The sequence below is a fragment of the Rhinatrema bivittatum genome, chromosome 12 (assembly GCF_901001135.1).
Source record: "Rhinatrema bivittatum chromosome 12, aRhiBiv1.1, whole genome shotgun sequence".
Taxonomy (NCBI): Eukaryota; Metazoa; Chordata; class Amphibia; order Gymnophiona; family Rhinatrematidae; genus Rhinatrema; species Rhinatrema bivittatum.
In genome coordinates, this window is record NC_042626.1 from 20,921,658 (window position 1) to 20,943,472 (window position 21,815).

Here is a 21,815-nt window from a genome sequence, read left to right on the forward strand (position 1 = left end):
CCATCGGAGGATCCCCTTACGATTCCTTCTTCCGTGCCTCCCTCTGGTCCTCCTCCTGAGCCGTTTTCGGCTGAGTTTATCCTCCTAATGCATAATGCTTATCTGGCCAGACTGAGCCAGGATTTGCTCCTCCGCCACCCAAGATGCTGAGATTAGGAGATACCCTGGATGCCCCAGGTACAGGGGTCCACAGGAGCAGGACTTCCACAGGGGCCTCCAGTGCCAGGGGGTTCTCAAGGGCCCTCCCATGTTCGGGTGGTTCCCCATCCCGTTGCCCTGGATTCACCCCCTCTTCAGGACCCTGTCGCTGATTCAGATCTGGATGATCCGGTCCCTTATACGCAAGTGGATGGTGATGACCCCCGAGTCTTGCGTCTGTTTCAGAGGAATGAATTGGACCCGCTTATTCCGCATGTCTTGGCTGAATTGGATATTGAGCCATCACCAGAAACCCCGGGTCCCAAAAAGGCTGATAAGAGGGGGGACCCCGTTCTGACAGATTTTCGACCTCCAGCCAAGACTTTTCCTTTTCATCCTATGCTCCTTGAATTGCTATCCCGAGAGTGGGAGGCTCCGGAGGCATCTTTGAGGGTAGGCAGAGCAATGAACAAGCTGTACCCACTCCTGGAAGAGTTCCTAGATCTTCTCAAGGTTCCGAAGGTGGATGCGTCAGTGTCTGCAGTCTCGAAGAGGACAACCATTTCGGTGACTGGGGGCGCCGCCTTGCGAGACATACAAGACCGAAAGCTGGAAGTTTACCTGAAGAGAGTCTTTGAGGTCTCTGCCTTGGGCGTCAGAGCAGCAGTTTGTAGTTCCCTCATGCAGAGAGCAGGGTCTCAGATGAGTCCAACAGCTCCTGAGTGCTCAAGAGCTACCACCGAACGAAGCACAGCAGGCGGAACACCTGGAAGCTGTAATAGCTTATGGGGCGGACGCGCTGTATGATCTTCTCCAGGTGCTGGCCAAGTCCATGGTTTCAGCATTATCGGCTAGGCGTCTCCTCTGGCTAAGCAACTGGTCGGTGGATACTTCTTCCAAATCCCAATTGGGTTCCCTGTCCTTCAAAGGAAAATTGCTGTTTGGGGAAGAGCTGGACCAGATGATTAAATCACTCCGGGAGAATAAGGTACATAAGGTACATACATGCCAGAGGATCGTTCTTGGGGTGCCAGAACATTCAGCTCCACTCGCAGCCGTTTCCGGCAGTCAAGGCCCATGACTCAGAGGCCACCCTCCTCACGATCACAATCCTGGTCTCATTCCTTTCGTGGGCGAAGACCAGCTTATGATGCCCTCTCTCAGGGGGCAACTTCCAAATCTTCCCAATGAAGTCTTGCCGGCCCACTCTTCAACTCCCAGGATAGGAGGATGTCTGTCTCTCTACTACGAGGAGTGGTTCAAGGTTACCTCAGACCAATGGGTCCTGGATATGCTAAGGAATGGCTACGCTTTAGAATTTGCTCGACCCCCTAAGAGACAGGTTTATCTTCTCTCCCTGCTGTCCACTGAAGAAGCAAGGCATAGTGCGTCAGACGCTCGACCAACTTCTGAACTTAGGGGCTATTTGCCCAGTGCCCGCAACAGAATAAGGGTTAGGCCATTATTCCATCTATTTCATAGTTCCCAAGAACGAAGGTTCTTTCCACCCGATACTGGATCTCAAGATGGTCAACAGGGCTCTCAAGATACCACGCTTCAGGATGGAAACCTTGCGCTCCGTAATAGCGGTGGTGCACCGAGGGGAAATTGTTAGCCTCCTTGGACTTGATGGAGGCTTACCTTCACATCCCCATCCTAAAGGATCATCAACGCTTCCTTCGTTTCAAGATCCACAGTCAGCATTTTCAGTTTCAGACCCTGCCCTTCAGCCTGGCGACCGCCCCCCCCCGCACCTTCACCAAGATAATGGTTGTGGTAGCAGCGGCCCTGCAGAGAGAGGGGATTCTCAGTTCACCCCTACCTGGACGACTGACTCATCCGAGCGAAGTCCTGGGCCCTGTGCCAACAATCGGTCAGCAGGGTCTTGCACCTTCTCCACTCTCTTGGGTGGGTTGTCAATTTTGCCAAGAGCAGTCTTACCCCCTCGCAGACGCTTGACTTTCTGGGGGTGTGCTTAGACACCAACGTGGGCAAGGTCTTCCTCCGTCAGGAATGAGCTCAGTCCCTTCTCATTCAAGTGCAGTGCTTTCGTTGCCTCTCACCCCCCACAGCTTGTGACTACCTTCAGGTTCTCGGTTCTATGGCTTCAACTATAAATGTGGTTCCTTGGGCCTTTACGCATATGCTAGAAGCCGGTATCTCAGGATTTTCAGGTACCCCTGCCGCTGCCGGAGGCTGCCAAGGACAGCCTCACCTGGTGGCTCAGCCTGGATCACTTGTTATTGGGGGGGGGGAGTTAGAGATCCCCCCAGTGGGTAATCATTACCACGGATGCCAGCCTCTCCGGTTGGGGGGCAGTGTGCAGGATGCAGTCGACGCAGGGGTGATGGTTGACTTTACAGGCTGCATGGCCAATCAATCGTCTGGAGACCAGGGCGGTTCGGCTAGCGCTGAAGCGTCTTCTCCCCCTGGTCCAGGGCAGAGCCGTCCGTATATTCTCCGACAACGCAACCAAAGTAGCGTATGTCAATCGACAAGGAGAAATGAGGAGCCGGTATGTCTCTCTAGAGACGGACAAGCTGATGGAGTGGGAGGAGCTCCACCTCTCCTGTCTGGTGTCGCACATAGCTGGGGTGGACAATGTCCAGGTGGATTTCTTGAGCCACCAACATATAAGATCCGGGGGAGTGGGAACTCTCCGAGGAAGCAGTGTCACTTGTCTTTGGCAGGTGGGGAGTCCCCCACCTGGACCTAATGGCCACTCAAAAGAATGCAAAAGCTCCACACTTCTTCAGTCACAGGAGGGAGCACGGCGCAGAAGGCGTGGATGCTCTGGTACTCCCGTGGCCTCGAAGACTCCTGCTCTACATGTTTCCGCCATGGCCCCTGGTCAGAAAAGTGCTTTGGAGGATAGAAATTCATCAAGGGTCGGTGATTTTAATAGCACCAGAATGGCCTCGAAGGCCGTGGTTTGCAGACCTGGTCAATCTAGCAGTGGACGGCCCTCTTCATCTCTGTCATCTGCCGAACCTCCTACGCCAGGGTCCAGTATTTTTTGACCGGGCAGATCACTTCTGTCTTGCGGCCTGGCTTTTGAAAGGCGCAGGCTGAGGAGAAGAGATTACCCGGAGGATGTTATTTCCACCCTCCTCAAGGCTCAAGACTTCCACTTCCATATCATATGTCCGGGTCTGGAAGATTTTTGAGGCCTGGTGTGAATCCATGCATGTGCTTCCACGTCACGCGTCAGTACCGCAGATACTTTCCTTTTTGCAGTGAGGCTTGGAAAAAGGGCTGGCCTACAATTCCCTGAGGGTTCAAGTGGCGGTGCTGGATTCTCTGGTCCCTTGCCTGGAGGGAGCTCCTCTTTCTTCACATCCTGACACAGTCTGATTTTTGAAGGGGGTGAAGTACATGAAGCCACTGGTCCATTCAGTGTCCCCCTCTTGGAGCCTAAATCTGGTACTTTGGATTCTGGGCGGCCCACCTTTCAAACCTCTGAAAAGAGCTTCCCTCAAGGATCTCACACTCAAGGACGTATTCCTGGGGTCTATTTGTTCTGCCCGCAGGATCTCGGAAATCCAAGCATTGTCATGTCGAGAGCCCTACCTCCGTTTCACAGACGCCAGAGTTTCTTGACCACAGTGCCATCCTTCCTACCAAAGGTCGTCTCCGCCTTCCATTTGAATCAGTCGGTGGAGCTACCATCTTTCTCTGACGATGATTCCAGGGAACTTCGGCGACTGGATGTCAAGCATGTACTTATTCGATATCTGGAGATTACTAATGACTTCCGTTTTATCGGACCATCTGTTTGTCTTGTGAGGCGGTCCCAAAAGAGGACACAAGGCTTCTAAGACCACCATTGCTCGCTGGCTAAAGGAAGCAATCTCGTCAGCGTATATTGGAGCTGGCGATCTCCTCCAGAAGGCATCAGGGCTCATTCACTCCGTGCACAAGCGGCTTCCTGGGCAGAGAGCCGAGCAGTCTCCGCACAGGAGATATGTCAAGCGGCTATTTGGAAATCTTTGCACACTTTTGCGCGCCACTACCGGTTGAATCTACAAACACCGGTCTTTGGCTCCTTTGGTGCTCAGGTAATTCGAGCTGGGATATCCGGGACCCACCCTACGTAGGGAAGCTTTGGTATATCCCACAGTCTGGACTGATCCGGGTACAGACAGGGAAAAGAAAATTATTCCTTACCTGCTAATTTTCGTTCCTGTAGTACCACGGATCAGCCCATATGCCCTCCCTAAGGATTTTCTGGGATTGGGAGTGTCTCGCAGCTCCAATACTCATTTAATCTAATTCAGTACAGATTGTAAAGGATTGATATTTCCATACATGTTTGCAATTTAGTTTTGACTTGATCCATCCAATTGTTGTTTCTTGTTTTGATATGCTTAATACTGAAGAGACGCAGAGGGCACTCCAGCTTATGATAGGGTGCCCTTTCAGTTTTTGCTCTGACTCCATTTGCTGGAAGGGGGACATAACCCACGGTCTGGACTGATCCGTGGTACTACAGGAACGAAAATTAGCAGATAAGGAATAATTTGCTTTTATCGCGTGCGTTAGGGCCTTATTGCATGCGATCCTGGCCGCATTGCGGCAGTACAGTTTAAATCAGGTGAAGAGGAGGAGTGTGGATGGGGTTATGGCCCTGCAGCACTGCAGGCGATAATGTTTTCCATATTATTGCCGGCAGTACTGCAGGAAATAACCTTGTCCCATGGCTCTATGGGGGTGAAAGTGTGAGGCCCGGCTGCAATCGTGGCAGGCAAATGCACTGCTGCGATGCGGCCGGCTGCATACTTTCGCTCCCCTGCCCCTTTTTTTCTCGTGGGCCATCATTCCGCTATATTTATAGTGGAATGATTAATCCCGGGATTAGTTAGGTACTCAGCATTATGTGAAAATTGACCCAATTGGGTACGTTATTAAGAGGGAAGACATGACTTTAGTACCAGGTACAATGTTTCAATTTTCTGTTTTTCAAGGACTTTTGGTTCCTCCCTCACTGACAAACCTCAAATCCTACCCGCAGTAGGATAATAAAAGCTTTTATTATACTATAAATGATTAAAAAATAAAAATAAATCTTTCAGCATGCAGTGTTAGTGACAGCACGTCTTATCCACCCTAACTGGTACTGCCACTTTTGTTCCCTTTGGGAAGTCATTGGCTTGATACTGTATGTGAGATCTTAATTTATAGGAGTGACTTTTTGCTTAGGCCCTATACCTGTTTCCTCACTCAAGTTTTGATTCTCATGCCACACAGCTCAACAATGCAGTATGTGATCTTGACCTACATGAAACATCTGGGTGTAAAAGTGAAGGAACCACGTAACCTGGAGCAGAAGCGTGGCCGGATTGGGTTCCTACCCAAGATCAAGGTAACCTAGCAATATGTCAGTTGGTCTCCTCTCTGGCTATTCTCTTCTTGTGTTCTCCACTGCCCAGGTTTGCCCTTTAGAGTGCTTTTATTGTTCTCAAACTGCTTGTACACATTTCTGCCCATCTTCCTGGTGAGAACATCGTACATGTGATGATACACAGAACCATTTCCATCCCTCTTTCCAGCACTGCAGCCTTCTCCGTGATATAGTGCTGGTCCAATTTATATCTCTGCTTCTCTCCTTTGGTCAGAAGGTGCTTCTGCTTAAAATTGTTGAGGTGTGTTACAAGAAAAGTGAGTAAAACAGCAGAAGAGCAGGCAGGAAAACTCACCGTGCTTTCTGTTTGGATTGCAGCAAAGTATTAAGAAAGAGAAAGATGGCGATGAGAAGGTGAAAAGACGAGTCTTTCCCAATATCCTGGGGCCTCCTAGGAGACCAAGCCGCCATGACAGCAGTGCAAGTATGCTCACTTACTCCATGTCCTGCTGCTCCGACAATCTCAAGGGAAAGCAGTGGAAGCTGAGCTCTAATTTAGGAGCCTGCAAGTTGTCTTGGTAGTAGTTTACAGTGGCAAGCATTAGCAATCAAAGGATTCTTGCAGCCTGCCCATTGTGTTTGAGGTTGAAAGGAGGCACCTCTTACATGTGGAGTGGTTTTTCATAAGCTTAAGGCAAAGCTGAGGAACTCTTCATATCTTCAAGGGCATCATGTTGACTTTATGCTGTTATTAGATCGCAGAAATTGAGAAAGTTGGTTTATCTCTATCCATTCCATTTATATTAGTTTTACACACCACTCTGGATAGTGCTTTCCTTTAAAGACGACGATGCACACAATTTTAGCTCCTTCATGACTTCAGGCACAGCTAAGTTAATCCTTTCCAGAAAATGTAGTGTAATGTAATTTCACTTTGGCTCACGTGGCAAGTATATGTCTGCCCACCCTAGTCCCGCTGTCAGCACTGCCTCTTTTCCCCATGGAAGACCTGAGGCAGGTAAACATTTGTTTAGTCATAGAGAATCCCTTTAAAAATTGCCCCTAAATATGTAACAGATCAATAAATGCATAAATATAATAAACAAAACAATAAGCATTACATACATATCATTGAGGGGGTAATTTCCAATAGCAGGTATATGGCTAAAGCAGAATCCACCTTGAAAATTCCTGTGTTGTGCAGTTCGCGCACACATGCACAGGAAGTTACACTGCTCCTAATAAAGTGTAACTTTCTGCATGTACGTTTACATGCATACGTGTAAAGGCTTTCTTCCCTACTGCATAACTAAGTTAGATGCTTACTTTTCTCAGAGGACAAGCAGGATGGTAGTCCTTATACATGGGTGACATCATTGGATGGAGCCCGGTCTGGAACTTTGATCTCAAAGATTCTAGAACTTGCCCTACCGAGCATGTGCAGCTGTGCTTATCACCCTGCCCTTAGGCAGCGTCCCTCACTCTCTTTCCCTCCCCCCCCTTGTTCAGCCATGTGGTCACATTAACCATGTGTGTCACAGTATTTAGCTTTGCTCTCCTGTGGCACTGGGGATGGTGCTATATACCATCAAACTGTCAAGACATGGTCAAGCGCCATCAAAGGCCCTGGGTACAGCATCGTTTGGTGCCATTGATGCGCTCCATTGTTGGTGAGGGTGAGAATGCTATGGGCCCCAGATGGTGGGCACCAGATGCTGCAGGACACCACTGCAGAGCACCAGGGGCACCAGTGGTCGCCATGGACTTTACTGCTGCCGTTCCATGAAGGAATGGCAGTGTGCCATTCCCATCGCCATTTCAAAGGCTGTGTTCAGCTTCTTGGAGCATTATCAGGTATTGGAGTACCATGGGAGTAATGCCACAGAACGTCACCCAATACCATGCCATAATCCGAGCCCCAGTGGAATTGGGATGCCATTATCACAATGTTCCGATTCACTCCATTGGGAGTTAGCGTGATAGTGGAGCGCAGCATGTGCGGTCGGGTATGGCAGGGGTCATCTACTCCAAAGGCCTCGGGCACTGGCAGACGGCATTCTCTGTCGGTGCAGTTTGCAGCCATGCCAGGGTTCTGCCATCGTCTCGTCAAGATACTAAGTTCCTCGTCTCTTCTGCACCTTAAGGTGCTAGGGAGCACTGGTGAGAGAGACACCATCACACACTCTGTGACTGCTTTTTGACAGCGCACAGCCACTGACTCTAGCAGGTGGTGCTCTGTCCTTGCTGTGCTGTGGGATTCTACTCTCAAGCACTGCGAATGGGTTCGTAGGTGGGCCGCCATCCATAGGATGGGATACCACTGTATGAGTACTGGTCAGCGTGCTTTTACAGAGGGAACTATTCTTCCAGTTGCCCTCTACTGTATAGGTGTGTGTGTGTTTCCCTTGTGGCAAACACAATAGATTATGCACCTCGGCCACAGGACTGACCTAAGACTGTGCTCCTGGTCCCCCATGTGGGACTGGATAGCAGGAGTGATAGTGTTGGGAGTCTTTCCTATCCTCAAAAGAGGACTGTCTTTCAACCGCTCACTTGTTAGAAATCCCCTTTGTGGGGGAAGCTCCTGGGCTCCGTCCCTTGCAGGTTTATCGCCGAACTGGAGCCTAGATTCTTTTGAATGTGTGCATCTCCTTGTAGGCCAGGACAGTCATTGGACAATTTTTGCTGGGGGTCACTCTGTTGAGTTCCCTGGTGGCCTACCCCATCTGAGGGTGGCTGCAATACCTGTAAGCAAACTTTCATTTGGAGAGTTGGAAGGTTTTTTTGGGATCAGGAGGCCCCCAATTCCAGTTGCTTTCCTGTTCCTTCAGGAGGGGGAGATATGACTGAGTTTCCAGAGCAATTCTTATGATTCTCCCCGGACACCTGGTTGTCCTCCCCTACAGTGGATGGCCCTCATTTTCCATATCCTGGAAAAGGGATGTCACTGCTTCTGACTAGCAGTTGCTCTCTGTTCCTCGCAGGATCCAAAAGCCAGTCGGACGGTAGTGCTCTCCTTAGATTGTTCTAAGGCACAGCAGATCTATTTTGTGAGGGAGCCATTCCAGATTTGGTCTCCCCGCCATACCAGGAGCCTCCTCTTCGGAGTAGCTCCCCAGTGAAGATTAGGGGTTTTTCCTGTCCAGGAGTCACCTTTGATACCTGCTGAGCTCAATGGGCATTTTTCATGGAGGACCACTATTGCCAGTCATTCTCATTGTGGGGACCCTACCTCAGTGAGGAAGTTCTAGTCCATCTAAATGGCAAGTATTGCCTTTCAACCTCTCTCCATATCCATGGCTGAGGGAGTTGGGGGGCGCGGGACCCCGTAACAGAGGTGCTGCTCGTTGGTTGCGGTAGCTTGCAAGCTGTACTTCCTCAGTTTAGGAATAATCCTGTCTGTGGACAGAAGAGTCCTGGTTCATGCAATGCTTGTTCCATTTACTGGACCATGTGCTTCCTTGGGGGAAGTATATGTAATCAGGGCTGAGGTATTAATACCTAAGCCAAGTTTATTTATTTTATTTAACAGTTTTTGTTTTTTTTTTTATACCGACCTTCATAGTAAATAACCATATCGGATCGGTTTACATTTAACAGAGGGTATAACTGAAGGAACAATTCAGGTAAACAATAAATAACCATAGATAGGAATAAGTCAAAAGTTACAATCAACGGGAGTCAAGAACTTGGAAGCTTAACTTGGAAGTTTGTGGGTGGCTGTTCTGAGATCACACTGACCCTGCCCTGGTACCTTTAGGGTTTCCAGGCTGGTGAAGAAATCCTGTTCTACAGGGGTTTGCACTTGTGCCACCCCAGCTTCCTGTCTCTTGCTGGAATGTTTCTAGATTTCTTCCCTGGAGGATTCACTCTGTTTCAGCTGTTCCAAGCAGGCTGAGGGCTCTTTCTCTGTGGGTAACACCCTACTGGAATCGGCATGGAGTTATTTGCTTGAGGTTGAGATATACAACCTTGTTCTTACCCCTGCAGCCCAGCAGTCTGCCTCTTTGTGTTCTTCACTCCTTCCGATTTCCAGTTGGAATGTCATGGGGAAGGGAAGAAAAGCTAGGGCATTCGTGGTATATCTTAGTGTGTATCTGCACTTTTCCCCTATTTTTCCACCAAGTTCTGGTCAGTACTGCCTTTAGCTTTCCTTACTTCACTGGATTGTCCAAAGTGCCTTTCTGCTCACTGGAATTATCTTGTAGACAAGATGGTAGCCCTGCCCTTGACCGGGTGCAGCATGGGTGAGTTTCAGGCCTAAGAACATAAAGAATTGCTAACTTATCTCCCTGCTCGGGGGTTTGGGCTAGCGATCCCATTCAGGGATTGCCTTTCATCCCCTGAAACTCTTGATGCTGTCCTGCATGGTCAGTTATGTCTGGTTCTTTGGCATGTAGGGTCATCACAGACTCTGCTGTTGCAGATTATTCTTGCAAGCATTGTTTGGGGTTTTCTGTCCATTGTGCCTATCAGCCAAACATGGGGCATACGTCTGCAGATGCTGTCTGTCCTTCAGATGCCAGTGGACCACAGTTTCTTTCTGGGGAGCTCTCTGGCCTCAGTTGGTAGGAAATTGTAATAATGACTTATTTGTAAGCACATTGGTACAGGGGCTGTGCTGCTTCAAAGGTTGTGTATCATAATGACAGTCTAGAAATATCTGCAACCAATAAAGAGGGAAGTGAGGTTTGAGGAAAGGATGGGAGAGCAAGAATATCCCTGTTTATTTGTTTGTTTTTAAATACCGATATTCAATTTGGCATATCGCATCGGCTGGAAACCTCAGTGTTTCCTGTGAAGAAAGGAAAGAGGGGGCTGGACTTAAAATGAGGGTGTGGAGCCTGCCTCACTCAGTATTTAATTTATGATGTAGAACGCCCCATGTCCATTTTTTGGAGTAGGATGGTATAGAAATGTGGACTATTCTTCTATAACACTAGACTTCTAACCTTTGTATGTGTTTAGTCGGCAGAGCTATGGAAATGCACAAGCAGCGTCACCCAAAGCACTTACCTACGTCATCCAGCAGCCCTGAGCCTGTTGATTCAGGAAAGATGCGCCACAGTGAGGGAACAGATACCAACCCCATCTATCACCTAACTGCAGGCATCTACAGCTCCCCAGAGGGAGGGAAAGATGAAACCGGTGAGTGAAGAACCCAGCAGACTGGTTAGTCAGTGGGGAAGACCGGAATGAAGACCATTTGAAGAGTAATGTGTGTGGTTTACGAGCCGCTTTAATCTGTGACTAGTGTCTGTTTTCCACATCTGCTATCATGAGAATATTTGTGAAAGTGTCTCGATTTAAGCCAGATTACGTTACTAACTAGAATGAAAGATAGTAGTGCAAAGATTTGTTTTAATGACCCTTGTTATCGTACTGTATTAACAAAGTGGATCACAGATGATGGGGTACTTATGTCAAGATAAACTGAATACAACAGAAACCTTGCTTTGACATACAAAGATTGGAAATAGTATCAGAAAACTGTATCGCAATCAGTGCCACAACAATCTTGCCTCTGACTTGTGGCTTTTATGTGTCTATTTCTTACACTGCTCCTCAGTTTCTGCTAATCCTGTGGTAATGGACTAGGCCTTTTCATAATTATCATGTCTTTCTTTTTTTTTCTCCCTTAGGATTGAAGCAGACAGAAGTGTTGTCCTCTTCTGATTCTTGTGATAGCACGCCACGCACATCCAACACAATTTTTGATTTCCCTTCTCCTCCACTGGAACATTTGCATGAGGATGAAGGAGAGTTTGAGAGGTAATTACAAAAGAGCTGTTTGGGAGCAGGAGCTCCCTGCGAACATTTTAGGCTGAATTTTCAAAAGCATTTGCACACACAAAAAAAATAGGCTTTTGAAAATTGTCCAGGGATTTGTGCACGTAAAAGTGCACAAAAGGGATTCCATGCATAGCAAAGAGGCATGGTAGGAGTTGAGGCAGAAAAACTCCATGCAAATTTTTGTCTTTCAAAATTATGAGCGTAAATATGTGTACACATTTCACACCTGCTCCCTAGCAGATATGCGCTTACCTGCTGATTTCAAAGCAGACTGAAATTTGTCTCTGTGTTCAGTCTCTGTTTATTTGTGTGATCCTTCTATGCAGGGTCCCACATTTCGTCCTTCCTGTCTGTGTCATGTTGCCGTACCTGAGCTCTGTATCTGTTTTATTTGTTTGATGATTCCTCCCACTCCACTGGGCTTCTAGCTTAGTTGGAACCAGCCTCTATGGGCTGCAGTGCCATGAGTCTTCCTTCTCACCTAAACCAGTGGGGGGCAGTCCCCCGTTTTTTAATATTCCCTCCCAATTCATTTATTCCAGTCATTGAGCAGCAGTCCTCAGCCAGAACACTGCAATCATGGGTGCTATATCCAGCCACTAGATGGTGCTATTTTGTAATGACTGGGACTCCATGTACAATATTCCGAGCCAACCTAGGGAGTAGAAGATCTGACCCCGGAATGGAATGCAGATCCTTTGTACGGCATTCCGCAGTAAGGATGTGCATTCATCAGATCTGTTTTGGTGGGTACATGCATGCATATATTGCTGACTTTCTAGTACGCGCAGGAAACAGAGGGAGTGCATGTATTTTTAATAATGAGATATACGCATATTCTGTTTTCCTGCGTGTACTAGAAAATCGGCGAGTTACACACATACCCGCCAAAACAGATATGACGAATCCACATCCCTATTGTGCAGCACCACTGGGCACCCACCCTTGACTTCTAGTTTTTATTATGGTGGAAAGTGCAATTCAACTTTCTTGGCTTTATGCCTCAATCGGTTACTTTGGTTGGCTAGCACTCGACTGATGCCCCTCTTCAGGCCAAGAGTGCTCACCTGGTCTAATTCAAGCCCTGAAGTTGGAACCTTACTGCAGATCACTCAAGTTCCCTGTACGTACCAGGATCAGTCCAGGACACCTGGGTTGTGACTCCGCACCAGTAGGTGGAGACAGAGCAAAACTTGTGGGCGGAGCCATATATAAGCCCCTGTGCCAGTCACAGCCCCTCAGTCTTACTCTGTCTCCAGTAGGTGGTGCAGGTCTAGTCACAGCCTCTGCGTGTCTGACGACTGTTAGTTAGTCGGGGGCATTGTGGTTTTACTGATTTCGGTTTCTTGGTTTTTGGTTTAAAAAAAAAAAAAAATTAAGAAGAAGAAATTCAAGGTGAGAAGTGAAAAGAGGAAGCTGTCCGCCCTGCCTCCCAGGGGGGTGGGAAGGTTCTGAGGGGACCATCCCCCCCTGGTTGAGGCCGCTGCTGAGGGTTGAGGACCCGGCCTACCACAGGCAGCAGCGTAGGGGGTGACACCGGGGAGCCCGGTTCACTCACCCCCCACGGAAACAGGAGACCCAGGACTCTGGACAGCGGCAGGACTCTGAACAGCGGCAGGTTTGCGTAAAAAAAAAAAAAAAAAAAAATATTGTACTTTTATTTTCTTGTGCGGCTCCTCGTCTATTCACCGGTGGGGAAGTTTTCTCGGCTCGGCGAGGGGCGGGGAGTGTTTTCGGCGGTAGGATTTAATTCTTGTACTTTCGGGTCTGTTAGTCCGCCGTCCGTTCCGCCGCGACCGCTTGGTTGCCGAGGGGCACGGTTTGGCGCGCGCGCGGGGCTCGCACAAGAGGGGATTTTCTATGCCTGCGTCCCGGTCGGAAGGGTCCGTCCAGGACAGACGGGGGGGGGGGGGCCGATCCCGATCGGCACGATCACCGTCGCTCATTTTTGGCCGCTTCAGTCTTGCCGGCTGACCCCTTCCCGCTCAGCGCGGGAGTGGCGGCCATTTTGAGGTCAGCCCGCGCTTTTGAGCGCGAACCGGCAGGGATTCCCGACTTGCCTCCCGGGTAGACTCTTCAACAAAGGTCCTCGGGGGGTCCTCCGGGGGAGCTGAGGCCCCGGCTGAGGCTGGCGGGGTTGGGACCTCCTCGCCTTCGGGGTCCTTGTTTTTTGGTTTTTGTTTTTGTTTCGGATGCTTTCGCGCTCCTACTGCGCAGGGTTCTCATTTAAGGGCCGCAGGCGCATAGCGGACCATGGCCACCCTAAGGGGGATGGTCCACGGAAACAGAATCCCGGGTCCTTGTTTTCGGCCGTTTTCGCGCTCCTACGGCGCACGGTACTCAAGTACAAGGGCCGCAGCCGCACGAAGAGGCATGGCTACCCAAAGGGGGATGGTCCATGGAAGAAGATATCCCGGGAGGGCCCAGACTTCTCCCTGGCTCCAGCAACGGAATGGCGACCACCGGGTACGGTCCCGTAAGATGCGGAGTCTGAGTTCCCCTCACAGGATGAGGTTGTTCCGCCCGGAGAGCCCCTGGGGGGGGGCCGATGGAGCGTTCGGGGACAGTTTTGCCCTGGCTGGCTGGACAAACCATCACAAATCCGGCTATCCTCAACGACCTAGGGCTAGAAGCCCCACCGGCAGTTTCTCGACCTGGTGCGAACGTGGACCCAGTTCCTGCTGGTGCTCACTGGTCCTGCAGTGACTTTCACATTCCATTCCTCGGCGTCAGACATTTCTGTCCGGAATGGGATACTATGGAGCTGGGTCTGAAGGGGACCAAGGCAATGGACAAGCTTTATCCACTGACAGAGGACGCTCTGGAGCTCCTACGGTTTTCGGCTTCCGAAGATAGTTTCGGCGGTGTCGGTAGTAGCACAGACGTTTTTTCTTCGAAGTTGCAGCGTTGAGGGGTCCGGGCTGCCATCTGTGGTAACTACGCCAGGCGGGCTAGTTTGCACTGGGCCCAAGTTCTACAGGCGAAGGCAGGTTTTTCAGTTCACGAGGCCACGCAGGCGGATCGACTGCAGGCTGCCATCGCTTTTTGTGCGGCTGCTCTCTTTACTTTACGGCGTACTTCGGCTAGTTCATGGTCACGGTTGTTTTCGGCCCGCCGGTTGCTGGTACTTCGCTTTTGGGCAGCGGATGGATCCTCCAAGGCTCTCCTTGGGGCACGGCTTTTCAGGGGAAAAGCTGTTATTCAGTTAGGAGTGGACAGGTTGAGGCTTTCCTTTGATGGGATCCGGATTTGCAAGCTCCCAGACGACAGGTCCAGAACTCTGTCCTTCTATTCTGCTAGGTTCCGTTTTCAAAGGTAGCAAGATAACTCGTCCCCAGGGGTCCTCTGGGCCTTCTTATCGTTCGACGTCTTCACTGGTCTCTTCGTGTCCACAGTCCTTCCAGGGGGAAGCGTTCCGACAGACAGAGAGGATCTCCGTCTGACGCGGGGCCCGGGGCTTCGCACTGAGATTCTGCTGGTCCATGCCTTAAGGCAGCCTCAGTCCTTCGTTCCAAACATAGTGGCGAGGTTGGTTTTTTGCTTCGCAGAATGGGCCAAAATAACGTCCGACCAGTGGGTCCTCAACGTATTAATGAACAGTTCCGAGTTGGAACCTTTTCTTCGCGTTTTCTCCCTTCAAAATGGAGTCGATTCGGTCGGTAATTGCTGCGGGGCGGACCGGCGAGTTTTCTGGCCTCCCTGGATTTCGCGAAGGCGTATCATTACATAGGCATTCAGCCGTCGTTCCTGCTCTTCATCAGGTTCTGCGTTTTAGGACGGCACTGCCAGTTACAAGCGCTCCTGGTTGGTCTCGCGACGGCCCCCGCACGTTCACGAAGGTGATGGTCGTGGTGACGACGCGGCTGCGCCAGTATTATCTCCTGGTCCATCCGTTCCTGGACGGTTGGTGGATTCGGGCGAAGCCCGAGGATCAATGTCTGTTGTCAGTTGGCCAGGGTCTTATACCTTGGCAGTCCCTAGGATGGCTGGTCAACTTCAACAAGAGTCATCGGGCACCCTCGCGGACCTTGGAATTTCTGGGAGCCGTTGTCGACACGTCGCAGGGCTAGAGGTCCCTGTCACACGAATGGAGATACGAGCTGCCAGCTCAAGTACGGCGCTTCTTGTTTGCGACTGCCTTGCGGTCCGGGGTTATATGGCTTCCACGCCTGCGCTGGTTTCCTGGGCGTTCGCTCATCTGCGGCCTTTTACCGTCGTCCTTACTATCTTGCTGGGCGCCGGTTTCCGAGGAGTTCCACTTACCGCTTCCACTAGAGGGGCTCGCGAGGTCCAGCCTGCTCTCGTGGCTGGATTCCAGTCATCTGTCCTCTTGAGTGTCTCTTCTGGTGCCAAATTGGACGGGGGTGACCGTGGATGCCAGCCTCTCCGCTCAGGGAGCGGTCTGCCTAGGGAGCTCGGTCCAAGGCCTATGGTCAGTGTCGCTAGCCCAGTGGTCTATCAACAGACTAGAGACCAGAGCGGTCCGTTGGGCTCTGCAAGCCTTCCTACCGGTAGTGCGGGGAAAGGCGGTCCGAGTGTTGTCGGACAACGCGACCACCGTGACCTACATCAACCGCCAAGGCGGGACAAGGAGCCCACAGGTGGCGGAGGAGGCTCAGCGCTTAATGGTCTGTTCAGGACTCCATCTCAGCCACATAGCAGCCTCTCACGGTGCAGGAGTCGACAACGTTCAGGCGGATTTTTCTCAGCCGGCATCGCCTGGATCCCGGTGAGTGGGACCTGGCGGTCGAAGTGTTGCCTCTCATTTGCGAGAATTGGGGAGTGCCCCACATGGATTTGATGGACACGTGGCACAACGCGAAGGCTCAGCGATGTTTCAGTCGAAGTCGAGATAAGGGGGCGGAAGGCGTCGATGCGTTGGCGCTTCCCGGGCCGACGGATGTTCTGCTGTACGTGGTTTCTCCCGTGGCCGATGATCGGCAAGATTCGGCGGCGCATAGAGTTGCACCTAGCCAACGTGCTCCCGGTGGCACCGGAGTTGCCGCGCCGGCCGTGGTTCGCAGACCTCGTCCAGCTCACAGTGGCGGCACCCCTTCAGCTCCAGGGGATGGCGGGTCTACTCCATTAGGGCCCCGTCTTTTTGGAGACTGCGGATCACTTCTGCCTTGCGGCATGGTTTTGAGAGGACTCGGCTGAAGAGAAAAGTTTACTCAGCTGCGGTGGTAGCCACGTTGCTACGTTCCAGGCCACAGGCGACGTCCCTGGCTTATGTCCGTGTCTGGGTGGATTGGAGGAATGGTGCGTGCAGCGTGGGGTGGTCCCTACTGCGGCTTCTAGCGTTCCTCCAGGCAGGTCTTGCCAAAGGTAAGGTCTGGCTTGTAGTTCCCTACGGGTCCAAGTGGCGGCGATTGGTTGTTTGCGAGGTAAGGTCCGTGGTACTTTCCTGACTCTTCACCCGGATATCTCCCGTTTCCTTCGGGGAGCTAAGCACCTTTGTCCTCCATTGCGTCTCCCCTGTCCAGCTTGGAACCTCCATTCCGTTCTCTCCGCTTATGCGCGGCGCTGTTTGAACCCTTGAAACGCTTAACTATTCAGGTTCTCACGTCAAAGACGGTGTTCTTGGTGGCGATTACTTCGGCACGGCGTGCTTTGGAGTTACGGGCTTTGTCCTGTAGGGAACCCTTCTTGTATATTTCCGATTCCGGTGTTTATTTGCGGACGGTTCCTTCCTTCCTGCCGAAAGGGGTGTCTGTTTTCCATGTTTTTCAATTGAGCTATCCGCTTTTGCGGTCTGGGAGCCCTCTGATCCAGTAGCGAGGGACTTACGGAAGCTTGACGTGCGAAGATCCCCCCTTCGCTGTCTGGAGGTCAATTATCCATTTCGGGTCACGGCTCTTCTCTTTGTTTTGTTCTCTGGTTCAAAGAAAGGAGTTGCGGCGTCCCGCACGACGCTTGCCACTTGTCTCAAGGAGGCCATTGGTTCGGCGTACTTGGTGCGGGGGAAAATCACTTCCCGTGGGTCTTTGGGCTCCCTCGATTCGCTCTCCAGCTGCGTCTTGAGTGGCAGCGTCTCAGGTGTAGCCTCAGGAGATTTGCAGGGCGGCTACCTGGAAGTCGTTGCATACCTTTATCCGGCATTACTGGTTGGATGTCCGGGCTAACTATTCCGGGGGTTTTGGAGAGAGGGTACTCCGAGCGGGACTCTCTGCTTCCCACCCTCGATAACTTAGCTCTGGTACATCCCAGGTGTCCTGGACTGATCCTGGTACGTACAGGGAAAGGAAAATTAGTTTCTTACCTGATAATTTTCGTTCCTGTAGTACCAAGGATCAGTCCAGGATCCCGCCCGCAGGGCTTCGCTACAGTAACGGAGAGTCCGCTCATCATGTTTTCTTAGTTCTGCTGTTCGCTTGTTTAGCTCTCCCGGTTGGGGAGTCCGGTTCGAGTAGGAGTTTTTGGTGTTAGTTTAAAGTTAGAAGTGCATTTTCTAGCCAGTTTTGTTACTTGGTTGCATGGCTACTTTGACATTACGTATGACTGAGGGGCTGTGACTGGCACAGGGGCTTATATATGGCTCCGCCCACAAGTTTTGCTCTGTCTCCACCTACTGGTGCGGAGTCACAACCCAGGTGTCCTGGACTGATCCTTGGTACTACAGGAACGAAAATTATCAGGTAAGAAACTAATTTTCCTCTCTTCCATCTGGCGTTTTGCACTGCCTAATACTGGACCCTGAATATTAGCAAGCTAAGGAATAATAAAGGGTGAAGGGGCAATAATCAAAAGATTTTAGGAGAGTAAATGCATGCTTAACTGCACAAAAAATGGGGTTTGATTATTGCCCTTGTGAATGTGACTAAAAGTATGCATATTGGATGACAACAGTCATACTTTTCAGATGTGCCAGACGTGGGTGGTACTGGGAACGGGGGTGGGGCAGGGACATGAAAAGTACATGTATGGATTTCATTCTGACATCCTCATACTTACTTTTAACTTGTACTTTTGCACCTGCTTCAACACAAAAGTACCGGCATCTGAGCATCTTATGCTGAATTTCCTCTTGCAGTCCTCACAAGATTGTAGGCCCTGCAGCAAGTTTCAGAGTTGCCCTCCCTAGGCATTGTATTAAACCCTCTATTTCAGTTATTTTTTTTCTTTTTTTAATGGGCACGAATGATGCCACCATCTACCTGAACAGGTTGTGACTCCCTTTTTTTCCCCCCCTAATTTTTAGATTAGCTGAACTGGGAACACCGAAATCCTTCAGAAAGTAAGTATTTATGAGAGTTGATTTAAGGAATAGTAGTTAATTCCCTAGTACTGGACTATAGAGTTATTTTACTCCTCACTAATGGCAGGAAGATTAAGGAGCCTTTCAGAGCAATCAATGCCTAGAATCTTACCTGTGTGTTTTGTTTTTTAGGCTGGACAGTGTGGGCTTTGGGGATATTCAGAGTGAGGATGAGCTGTATGACTTTGACATGGAAACAGATCCTCCCAGTTGGCAGCAGCTCGTAGGCTGGGAAGTTCTGAGAGGTCTAAAACCACATGAAATTAAACAACAAGAAGTGATTCATGGTGAGGAGGGGACAAGGGGTGTACAAGCTCAGAATTCCAAGGGGCATCCCGTGGCTATTTCATTATTGTTTGTCAAACTATGTATTCTGGATGGAAGCAACTTACGACGTTACTGCTGATTTGGCACAAATTGTAACTATGCGTACTAGTTGGAAGCAGATGCTTCTCATATGGATCACTCTAGAGCATCCTTTCTATATGGGGTTCATCAGGGCTGCACTTCATTAAATCACTAACATTTTGTATCCTTTTCTCATGCAGAGCTGTTCTACACGGAACGAGCTCATGTACGCAAATTAACTGTTCTGGATCAGGTGTTCTGCCAGCGCATCTCTCGAGAGGGCATCCTATCAATTGCAGACATACGCAGCATCTTCTCAAACTTGGATGAGATTCTAATGCTCCATGGTAAGAACATATTAGCATGGCAATTAGGAAATTGCATGGGGAGCCTGCAGTCCTATGGACAGATTGTCCCTTTAGGACTGCAAGCTCATTTTTTAAAATGAAGGGCCTAGCCTGCACCAACAGGTACATTAGTACTGTAAGCAATATAAGGATATACATAGCTGGGATGAGACTGCCTGCTCCCCCTACCCTTCTCTCTCTGGGGGATACTGGCCATGCCATGAAAACTTACCACTTATTACCTTATATGAAATCTGAAAAGTCTAGAAAAGGACACCTGTTTGGTTTATTTTCAGACATTTCAGATTTAACAGTGAGAATAAGAAACACTTTCCTCTACTGAGTAAAGCTCTGCAACATTAGTAAGCATAAACATATCAGAGACGTAAACTTGCTTTGGATATATTAATAAATGTAATTGGCTAACACACACCATAACTTTAGGAGATTACCTTCTGTTTAACCTAAAGCAGTCTCTACGGAAGGGAGCAGGTGGTGTTGGCCTCAGTCGCTTGCTGAGTTAAGGCTGGTCTGAGCCCAAGAGAAGAAAGACAGGTTCAAGACTAACAGCCAGGTAACAGGCAGGACTCTTACTTGCAGACTTCTAGGACACAGGAGCTCTTCTGCTTTGCTACAGGGAGGGGCAGGGAGGGGCAGAGGTGATGCTTTGGGTATCATCTTCTGGTAAGTATGGAATTCTTCTGCTGGTCACCCCCCTAACTTCTCTCCCCTGCAGCTTTTAACAAGCCAGACATGCATATGTAAACAGCTCATGCATAATCAGAGGGGTGGATGATGTCATTCCCTATATGTACCCAGATCAGTCCAGACTCCTGGGTTTTGCCTCCCTTCCAGCAGATGGTGACAGAGAGAATTTCACTGCCACTGCCACATAACCCGAGGTGCCACCTGCAGTCCCTCAGTATTTCTCTGTCTCCAGTAGATGGTGGAAGTGGATAACCTGTAGTCTGAGACTAGTTTAAAAAAGGAAAATTCAGTGAGAGAAGCCTTGGTCTCTAAGATTGCCTCCTGGGGGGGGGGGTAGGTCTTGGTGGGGGGGCCATCCCTTCTGATTTTTTAGGTGGATGAGCAGGGGGTTGGGGACCCTTTATTGCTCAGTCCCTTATTGCCCAGGGTTGAAAGCTGGTGGTTCCAGTTCCCTTATCTTTAGGAGGACGGACAGAGCCTGCTGCCATTCGTCAGGTTTCAGGGAAGTGCTTTCTTGTTCTTTTGCTTTGCGCAGGTAAAGTTGAAAATAAAAAACAATTTTGTGGTGTGCTTTTCTTTAAGGCGACAGTGGGGCTTTATTTTCTTCAGGGGAATTGAAGCGGCTCCTTTTTGTACTGTCTTGAAGAGGGTGAACATGGCTCTCAGGGTTCCTTGTTTTTGGATGCAGACTAAGCATTCTGTAATTGCAACGGTGCAGAAGGGGGAGTTCTTTTGCTTCCCTGGATTTAACCAAGGGGTACTTCCATATAGGAATCCGGCCTAATCATAGAAGATATCTAAGATACATGGTCCTAGGAAGACATTTTTAGTTTTGCGCCCTTTTGTTAAGTCTGGCGACAGCTCCCAGGACTTTCACCAAGATGATGGTTGTGTGGTGGCAGTGGCCCTTCAGAGGGAAGGCATCTTGATTCATCCAAATCTGGATGGCTAGTTGATTCAGGCGAAGTCAGAGATCCTTTGCCAGCAGGCAATGGACTTTGTCCTCCATTGCTTGAGATCACTGGGGTGCATAGTCAATCTGCCCAAGACTCATCTTTCCCCTACTCAGATCTTGGAGTTTCTGGAGGGGTGTTTTGATACCAAAGTGGGGAAGGTTTTTCTCACCGAGAAGCGTGTTACAAAATTGTAGGTGCAAGTTCGCAGATTGTTGGAGAAGCAAGTGCCCAGGGTCTGGGATTACTTGCAGGTTCTCTGTTCCATGGCTTCCACCTTGAGTTGGTTCCGTGGGCATTTGCTCATATGTGACCTCTGCTGTTGGCATTGCTTTCCTGCTGGGACCTGTTGTCGGAGCAGTTTCAGCTTCCCCTGCCTCTTACAGAGTTAGCCAGGTCCGTTTGTCATGGTGGCTTGGTTGGGACCAGTTGAGATGGACTTGGAGGTTCCAGACTGGATGATTGTTACCACAAATGCCAGTTTCTCTGGATGGGGAGCAGTGTTCAAGGTCTGTGGAGGAAGCATTGCTGTCCGTCAGTCGCTTAGAGATGAGAGCAGTGCGACTGGCGCTATGAGCATTTCTACCTCTTTTGCAGGGGAAGCCAGTGAGGATCTTGTCAGACAGTGCGATGATGGTGGCTTACATCAATCAGCAGGGTGACTCAGGAAGCCCAGGAATTAATCAACTGGGCAGAGCAGCATCTGGTGCTGTTAGCAGCCTCGCATATCGCCGGCACGGACAGTGTACAAGCAAATTTTCTCAGTTGGCAACAGTTGGATCCCGGAGAGTGGGAGCTGTCGGAGGAAGCAATAGGTCTCATCAGTCACAGATGGGGCAGGCCGCACATGGATCTAATGGCAACTTACCGAAATGCCAAGGCCCCAAGATGGTTCAGTTAAAGAAGGGAACGAGGAGCAAAAGGCGTCGATG

General features: G+C 49.9%; 1 protein-coding gene across 1 annotated transcript in view; it reads left to right on the top strand.

Moving 5' to 3' along the window:
- ARHGEF12 (Rho guanine nucleotide exchange factor 12) overlaps window positions 1-21,815 on the top strand; it is a 163,791-nt gene that overhangs the window by 93,190 nt on the left and 48,786 nt on the right. Inside the window, 7 exon segments of the mRNA XM_029572270.1 lie at window positions 5,386-5,500; window positions 5,858-5,963; window positions 10,448-10,627; window positions 11,122-11,251; window positions 18,471-18,506; window positions 18,660-18,814; window positions 19,076-19,222. Coding sequence (XP_029428130.1) covers window positions 5,386-5,500; window positions 5,858-5,963; window positions 10,448-10,627; window positions 11,122-11,251; window positions 18,471-18,506; window positions 18,660-18,814; window positions 19,076-19,222 — 869 coding nt within the window.